We start from the raw sequence: 9,140 nt of genomic DNA on the forward strand, positions 1-9,140 counted from the left end.
GTAACTTTGTTCTGTTCAGTTGGAAATGTGTTGTTTAATAAGTTTAGTGAATTCAGATAGTTACTTGCCACCCTCTTATTTCAGAGTAAACCAAAAGTAAATGTTGATTGACAATTTAAAAGGGGGGAGATGTGATGATATTTAGCTGTAATGATTGTGTAGGCCCACAGGGTGTCACTGTGGGCTGGTATATGCTTGAATAACGAGGTACGCGAAAAAGCCCATGTTAGGGAGTTGTTGAAAGAGTTCTCCGAATGATGTTCAAATAAAACCCTTCACCAAGTCACAAATGAAAGTCTCTGTGAGCTTCATGACACTTAGGTAGAATTATGAATGCATGCCTTTTACTTGTGGTGGAGTACTTTTACATGGTTCTATTGGTATTTAAGAATATGAGTGCTTCTTCCTCCATTGCCTGCTATTTAATAGAAAAAACGGATGCACATCTGTCTAGAAAGTATAAGCCTCTTCAAAAGCAGTCTCCATGGGTTATACGGTTCTGTGCACGCCTGGAGATTTAATTTATGGCAAAGATGAATGAACGTGGGGTTAAGGTTGAATTCTGCCTTTGTTTACATGTGTAAAAGCCGTAAACGCCGCTGGGTAGCAGTGTCAAGCCCCTGTACGGTTCAGTATACGTGGCATACGGCGGTTGCAGTACCATGTAGGGGGGTCTGTCTCTCGTCAAATCGCGGGGCATTGTGGGGCGGAGGCGGCCTTTCTCTGCGTCCAGGCGATCGGGAAATCTTTAAGTAAACGTTATCGGTGGGAGGACCAGTCCGAGTCCAGCCTTCGAAAACAGATAAAATACATCAAAACCTCGTTGTGCTGAGCCCCAATTATTTAAAAAAATAAAAATAAAATCGTATTATCACATAAATATGGGGCAGGAGGATCTTATGAGCGCAGCCGAAGACGTGGCAGACCAGGTAACTTCTGTTTTAGCGCCGCAGTTATTACCGCTAGCAGCTGTTAGCATGTTATCCGCTAACTAGTTTGTATGAGAATGAAGTAACGTTTAGGTTCCTGAGTGGCTCTTTCAACATTTTAACACATTTATTTATTGTTTACATAAATCCATAGTGGCATGTTGACAGCGTTAAATACAACATTGGATCAACGCATCAGCTAACTTAATGTTAGCCGTGTTTTGATTTGCATGGCAAATGTTGAGGTGTCACATGGATTTGGTAACATAATTTCACACAGCTAAAGGGAAGATGGGGTCTGCCAGGGAATAATTTATCTGACGTTTATTTAACATATGTACATGTAGTTGGTTTCTTTATCATGCGTGCTAGTTCGCTTGTCGTCTAGCCACCCGGTTAATTAACAGCATCACAGTCTGTGTCAGCCAAGCCAGACGCTACCAGACAGCGGTTGTGAAATCACGTATGTTAGCTTAGCCAAGTTACTGGCTAACACTTAACACTGTGTATTAGCACACTTATTGCATGGTGATATGTATTTGGTTTTCGTACCGCTAAGTTCACCCCAAGTCTGAATGTGAACCCCGCCTGCCTTTCTTTGGGTTTTAGGCTTTTCTGGTGTGACTACAGGCAAAGATGGTCTATAGGAAGTGAGCTGTAATGTCTGTGTTATCAGATCTGCTTGTGACCCCTGTTACTGTGCAGACTGGGATAAACCCCCAGACTGGAGAACCTTATGTTTTCGCAGAAGTCGGATTTAATGTTAGTTATGTCCTTGGTGGAACGCTGTCAGCTCACATGTATGATGCAGTCAGCTATGTGTATGTTTATGGCAAATGTGCTGATTGAAATCAACACAAACACTGAAACTGCTCTATTTCCCTATAAATACACCTAATTTATAGGCTCATATTATGAGTGCTGTGTCATGCACGTCGTAAAAACGTCATGAAAAAGGAAACTGCCAGCTACACTTGGTTTGTTTGCTTTGGGGGAAAAACCTCCCTGCTAAGCCCATTTTAAGGGTACACCCCTTAATTGGTCCTGAGCAAACAAGTTAGACGTTACCCCACAGAATGGTGTATTTCTAGGCTGTTGCTGCAACCCTGGGCTTGTAGGGATTGGTTTCCAGTTCGCCCATTCATGTCCCACTAAGCAGTCCTAGTGCGAGCTGGTGGACGTTGATAGGCTGCTGAGTTCTGACAGTGCTGATGTGGACTGCTGAGTAGGAGGGGCAGGGGGCAAGGCGCTCCTACTCACTGTAGTGTCTTCTGAACAAAATAGAACAGTTTCTACTTTTCTTTAAATGTTAGTTTTCAAGGAACACAAAAGGCCCTTTGGGGTTGTAACAGAGAAGTACAGCCCTGTTATTGCCTTAGGGTTTGTATACCTCAGCAGAAATTCTACTCTGCACTTTTTGCCTCTTTACTCTTTTGAAGTCAGATGCATCGGTTTGTTGTGTTCACATCCAGTTAAAAAAATTGGTAAGGACACTTTTGTAGTATTTGTTTCCCTGTAATTGACAGCACGTTATAATTAGTAGAAGTCCCAATGATTTCTTTTGTTTGTTTAGACTTTTATTTATTTATTTTTTAAAGAAGTATTAAGGGTACTTGTTTAAATTCAGTGTGTAATGTGTTCCTGCTTGGTGATCCAGTATAATGTTGATTCTCTGTTTAGCTGCTGTAAGCAATCTTAGCAGTGCCTCAGAAACCACATCCTGTTGTTGTTGTCTTTAGAGCTCAGATCATCCTTTTTCATGTCAATCACCTGTCATCTCTGTTACGCAGTTCCTGCGGGTAACCAAACACTACCTGCCCCACCTGGCACGTCTCTGTCTCATCAGCACCTTCCTGGAAGATGGCATCCGCATGTGGTTCCAGTGGAATGAGCAGAGAGACTACATCGAGGCTACCTGGAACTGTGGCTACTTTCTGGCTACTTGCTTTGTGCTGCTTAACCTCATTGGACAGCTGGGTGAGTGAATGTGAGGCAGGTTAAGGTCAGGACAAGAGATGACTCAATTCGCATTTTACTGTTGTAGAAAGTTATATCTTATTAAGTATTATTTAGTAGTGTGTGAGTGTGACATGAATTCTGACAACAACAGTAAGAGTGAGTGAATCAAACCGCTAAGCAAACAGGAAAAATTAGCTAAGAATATTCATACTTTGCAGTTTGAAGTTGGGAAATCGAAAGCATCAACTAAATGTTTTCTCGTTGAATGTGTGGACCTTCATTGGCCTTAGTCTAAAACTTAGGCAAATAGGTTAAATGAATGAAAGGTTTAATAGTGTGCTAAAACCGTCTCTGTTACTCTTTGTTGAATGTGTAGTAACAGAAGACATTTCTAGTAGATGGGTTGTTTATTATGTTGTCCATCCTTCCATACAGCCCATTCTTGTGAAAACGTTATCTCAGGAATACCTTGAGGGAATTTCTACAAATTTGGTACAAGTGTCCACTTGGATTCAGTGATGAACTGATTAGATTTTGGTGGTCAAAGGTCAAGGTCACAGTGACTTCACTTCTGTCCCATACACATTCATTTCACTGGTTGGTGACAGTTTATAACTGATAAGCGGTAATTCTAGTTTGTTCTTGCCACGTATGGACCAGGACATGATTCTGAGGCAAGCTACAAGTTAGTTTGGTTAGTCTGCTGCCTTGTCTACCTAATGAAATATTCATCGGTCTAAGATCTTAGCAGAACCCACAACACAGTGTGATTATCATCTTCATCAACCAGAAACCATTCTTTGCAAGCGACCCAATATACAAGTGGAATTTCTTTTAAGCAAAGTCATTTTTCTAAGTAGCTACAACTTTCCCTTTGAACATCTTTGACTTGTGTGTCCTAACAGGTGGTTGTGTGCTTATCCTCAGTAGAAATTTTGTACAGTATGCCTGCTTTGGATTATTTGGCATCATAGCGCTACAGGTGAGAACAATTACTTTATAACTATCTTTTTGGTGTACATATGCAACAGTATGTCAGTGTGTAATCTGGAATATTGTCTTTTTCCTATCAGACAGTTGCATACAGCATTTTATGGGACCTTAAATTTTTGATGAGGTAGGTGTCACTCTAATCTCAGTTAACAAATTAAAAGCAATTCTATTATTTTTAGTAATGCTATGTATCAGGTTGCAACCAGCTGATTACCTCCCAAACATAATCAGCCATCAGTGATTACCAAATCTTTGTACAAAAATGGGGAAAATATTAAATAAATACTAATAATGACAAAACTGTTATTGTAATTTAAATATTATATAGCTGTAGAACTGAAGAAAACTAAATAACCAGTTAAGTCGCATACGTCATGTTATGTCAGCACTTGAATGTGCATAAGTGTGCTCCTCAGCGTACGTAGATTCTGTTCTTACCTAAGGACAAGTCCCAGATAAGAAAACATTGGTGAATGCCAGGATCTTCATGAAAACTTTGTAAGTGGGTTTTACAAACAAACCTGTTCTTAAGAATGTTTGGTGAATGTGGCCAAATGTTATTAGCATAGTGACAGGTTATTTCTGGTGTTAAGTTTTGAATTTTACTGTTTATGATCATAGATTAGAAGTAGCTTAATTAGAAAGAATAGTACTTCTCTTCCAACAATGGAAACTTTCATTTGCTTCTAGTGGTAGTAGATGAGAAAGCACTTCAGCTGTCAAGCAGACAGCAATTACTATAAGTACTACAGACAAGACCTGTGATTTATTTACACTGACAGGACAGATGAGTCATGGGCCATCTGAGAAATCTGTTAAATATAGGGCCACCATGGTGTTTTCTGTATACTGACAACTATCACATCATTTAAAGTACACATAATTCTGAGTTTCATTTAGTATATGAGCTGTCTTAGCAATGAATTGGACAAAAAAAACTAAAGGGTGCCAGTGATTGGTATGTGCTTTCAGATATTTTCCTGCCCATTTGTCCAGAAAAAAAAAACATTCTTCTGTCTCCTTTCCCAGGAACCTTGCCCTTGGAGGGGGTCTGCTCCTGCTGCTGGCTGAGTCTCGTTCAGGGGGAAAGAGCATGTTTGCTGGAGTCCCCTCCATGGGAGAGAGTTCGCCAAAGCAGTACATGCAGCTGGGCGGTCGAGTCCTGTTAGTGCTCATGTTCATGACTCTACTACACTTTGACTCCAGCTTTTTCTCTGTGAGTACTGACAACACCAGTCACACCTTAAATGATGAGGCCAGTAATTTTTTTTCCACAAATCCCACACAGACACTAAAACTCCTGCCTGTCGGTCAAAGCACTCACGCCCTTAATTATACATAACTTTTATTCTCAGTATAATTTAAACAGATGAGTCATCCCCCGTACGGTTTTCATGGAAGGGGAAATGACTATAGGGACCAAAACTGTTTTTTGTACCAGGCTGTAAACATGTTTATTTCGGCTGTAAAGCCATTTTAACACGGGACTCTATGGGGACTGACTCCCTTTGGAGCCAGCCTCGTGTAGCCATTCGAGGAACTGCAGGTTTTAACAGTTCCGCACTGACTTCGTTTCTCGGCCTCTGAGGTTGCCGTTTGCCCCCACTGCTGACCAAAAACTATTAAAAACACCACTGAGCTGTCACTGCTGCACTGGGTAACATGTTTCTTCCTCACAAAATACATGGGGTACTTGCATTGGTGTGTTAACATGATGAACTATAGGAGTGATGCATACAGAGCAGAGATCACTTGCTTGTGCAGCTTGACTCTTCCTTACTTCAGAGACTGTGCAAAGTAATGGCTGTTTAAGCATAGGAGGCTGTTTTTGAAAGAAGTTGTACCCAGTGCATTTCATGAGAAAGAAACATCCTAGCTCCTGTGAACAGCAGTGGAACAATTAAGATGTCCTTCAGGATGGAATGATTTCCTGGTCAAGCCATGACCGAGGAACAGTCAGTTAAGGGACATTTTGTTCTGCTTGGTGAATTTGAAACATAAACTGCAACCCTTCACCCTTCCACTTGAACTTTTATTTCCTTCAACAGATCCTGCAGAACATGGTGGGGACTGCCCTTATCATTCTGGTGGCCATCGGCTTCAAAACCAAGTTGGCGGCATTGACCCTTGTCCTGTGGCTTCTGGCCATCAATGTCTATTTCAATGCTTTCTGGACCATCCCCGCCTACAAGCCCATGCACGACTTCCTCAAGTACGACTTCTTCCAGACCACCTCGGTCATCGGTGGCTTGCTGCTAGTAGTGGCCCTTGGGCCTGGCGGAGTGTCCATGGATGAGAAAAAGAAAGAGTGGTAGGCAAAGGGGGTTGAAATAAGAGGATTGCACAGCACCACTAACCACCCTGACCACCGGGACACAAAGACCCTCTCTGTACTCCCCACTGGGGTACACAGTTTTTTATCCTTGCTTTTTTCTAATTTGGCCAAATCCAGACACAATTTCATCTCGATCATTGGACTTTTTTTTTAAATTTCATCCCAATTGATGGTTTTTTTTTGTTTTTTTTTTTTTTTAGTTGACCATAATAATGACATTCTTTCCTTTCACCTTCCTTAAATGTCCTCTTTTATCATGACAACAGTTATTACAGAAGGCCCTATGTATTTCTGAGAAAACAATGAATAGATGGCAAGTGGAAGAAAAATGTATTTGCTCTGTTCAAGAATGAAAAGAGGTTGTTATGTTATATGGGTCTTATGCCAAACATTGTCATAGACTGATTTTCTGAAGAGTTCAGCAGTGTGTGCTCCCCCAATGGATGCTGGTCTTGTTCTGTCCGCCAGATCTTGGGAGTGTCTGAGACTGATTTGACATCTGTACACTTTCACTCACAGCTGATTGTTGTTCCTGAGGAGCTGAATCTCTGTGTTGTGGTGGCGGGGGCATGTACACTGTATACGAAGTGGTGGATTGCAGTCATTCTTGATTGAAAATTTCATCACAGTTGTTAGCTGCAGGACTTGTTATTGGGCACTTTGTACTGTACGTCTCTGGCAAATGCCTAACTAGTGAACTGTATATGATCGGGGTTTATAAGTGGGGAGACTCGACATCCGTGAAACACCGTATTCTGCGATCTAGAAAAGCAGAGAGGACTAAGCAGAGCCACTAGCCACCTGGACTTGGTCTTTGCTCAGTGTTGTTTGCCCTGTTAAGAAAATTAAAAAATATATTCAGTGTATTGATTTTCAGAAGTTTATATTGTATTTTTGATCTTTTTTTTCTGATTTTGGAAGTTCATGGCGAAGAAATAAAAATTCAGAATTATAAAGTCTCAGTCTAGGTTTTCAGGTCTTATGATGCTCTAAGAGGATGAAGGACACTGGGGGACCAGATAGTCAAGCCTGTGTAAATTTTCTACTAATGAAGCCCATGGAGTACAAACATGCAGTACTGTATACACGTAGACCATGGGAGGACTTGTTGGATATCACAGACATTAAGTATACATAGGTTTTGGACTGGACAGGTGCTGACATCAGCCTCCACTGACAGGAGAGTGATTTAAAGAGCAAATACTGACCTCTAATGGACTGCTGCAGTACACGTTCACTGCACTGGAGCATTTGATCTTTTTCAGCCATGTTGATTCACTTGATGGCTCTGCTACATACAATATGTAAAGATCTCAAGACATTTGTGTTTTGATTGCTGCGATGATCAGAAAAGCACTTTTGAGTGTTGTTTAAAGTGCTAACTTCTGAAAATAACAGCAATTATGTTCTTGCCAGACAAACACAACTTAAACCTATGCTTTTATAAAAGGTGCCATGGACTATGGATAAACAACTTTAACTGGACTGAACTGATCAGGTTCCATACTAAACAACTTGTACTGGACTGAACTGATCAGGTTCCATACTGGAATTTCTCTTTTCAACACACCAATGTAAAATTGAGTGTCAAACCTATTCAGATTATTTTGTGGGTGTGGGTAGTTCTCCAGAATAAACACAAGTTGGAAACCTGTTTTTATATGTTTTGAAGTAGGTCACGATTGTTTCCCTTTATGATAACGATGAAAACAGCCCATTCTGTTCTAATCCTTGACCCTGATACAATAGTAAATGGCTCCAACAGAAAAAAAATAGCTGCTGTAAAGAACAGTATAGCAAACAAACATTTAACTGAGCTTTTCAGTACAAAACCTAATGATCAAGCAGTTCAGTTATTTTAAATGTGCAGGGAAACTCGTGTCTGAAAGAATTAGGTAAATGTAACTGGAGTTGGGATTCGCCCTTTTAGAAAATGTTTAAACTATATGGACATAGATGAGGTGTCAGAAACGTTAACTACGTTGTAGATGTCCTGACAAACTCATTGTTTGTAACTTGTACAGTATACATAATACTAATCTATGGTGAGTCACAACAAAACCATCTCAGGGCTCTTTACATGGGTCTAGACCTTATTATTATAATAACATACTTGAACATAAGTTGTTACCTATAAGAAGGTGTCCTTTCTATAATCCCCTCAAATTCTAAAATCATCTCAGGGCTCTTTACATGGGTCTAGACCTTACTATTATAACATACTTGAACATAAGTTGTTACCTATAAGAAGGTGTCCTTTCTGTAATCCCCTCAAATTCTGTGAAAGAAGTTCAACTATGAAAGATTAACAAGCATTTGCAGGTGACCAGTTGAAGGAAACCCCATTATGACCTGTCTTATTAAAGTGCTGGACCACCACTTGACACCAGAGCAGCTTCACTGGGCCTTGGCATTCATTCTACAAGTCGTGCAAGGTTCAAATCCTGGTGTGAATGTATGGCCTCATCACTCTTTCTTGCTCAGCACTGCAGTTTCTTGTTGCTGCTTGCAAAAATAAGCAACACAATACCTTTATATTAACCCAAAGCCGAGTCACACTCATTCAAAGTATAGTCAAATATTAATAACATGAACTCCTGAAATGATAAATGTGTTTGCTTCACATCCTCTAATACCCATTTCCATCACATATCAAGTGGGTGTGGCTGCATTTGGAGCTCGACCTGCTGGAGACTGACTGAACGTATAGGCCAGTTATTGTCCACCCTAATAAAAAGACAACCAATTCACTGGTAAGTACACCATGTCTGTGTATTTGTACAGTGGGTACGGAAAGTATTCAGACCCCCTTAAATTTTTCACTCTTTGTTATATTGCAGCCATATGCTAAAATCATTTAAGTTCATTTTTTTCCTCATTAATGTACACACAGCACCCCATATTGACAGAAAAACACAGAATTT

At 40.4% G+C, this 9,140-nt stretch overlaps 1 protein-coding gene across 3 annotated transcripts in view; it reads left to right on the plus strand.

The window, feature by feature from the left end:
* Window positions 1–7,662, plus strand: part of surf4 (surfeit 4) — a 12,654-nt gene extending 4,992 nt beyond the window's left edge. Inside the window, exons 1-6 of one of the 3 annotated variants that reach the window (XM_020600800.1) lie at window positions 576–929; window positions 2,720–2,906; window positions 3,794–3,870; window positions 3,962–4,005; window positions 4,911–5,097; window positions 5,930–7,662. In XM_020600800.1, coding sequence (XP_020456456.1) covers window positions 882–929; window positions 2,720–2,906; window positions 3,794–3,870; window positions 3,962–4,005; window positions 4,911–5,097; window positions 5,930–6,196 — 810 coding nt within the window. In that variant the 5' untranslated portion in view covers window positions 576–881 and the 3' untranslated portion in view covers window positions 6,197–7,662. Of the gene's footprint in view, window positions 1–575; window positions 930–2,390; window positions 2,414–2,719; window positions 2,907–3,793; window positions 3,871–3,961; window positions 4,006–4,910; window positions 5,098–5,929 lie in introns of those variants that run through there. The other 2 variants (XM_020600801.1, XM_020600799.1) reach the window with 2 other exon arrangements.
* Window positions 7,663–9,140: the final 1,478 nt, after the last annotated feature.

The sequence above is a fragment of the Monopterus albus genome, unplaced genomic scaffold (assembly GCF_001952655.1).
Source record: "Monopterus albus unplaced genomic scaffold, M_albus_1.0 scaffold49.1, whole genome shotgun sequence".
Lineage (NCBI taxonomy): Eukaryota > Metazoa > Chordata > Actinopteri > Synbranchiformes > Synbranchidae > Monopterus > Monopterus albus.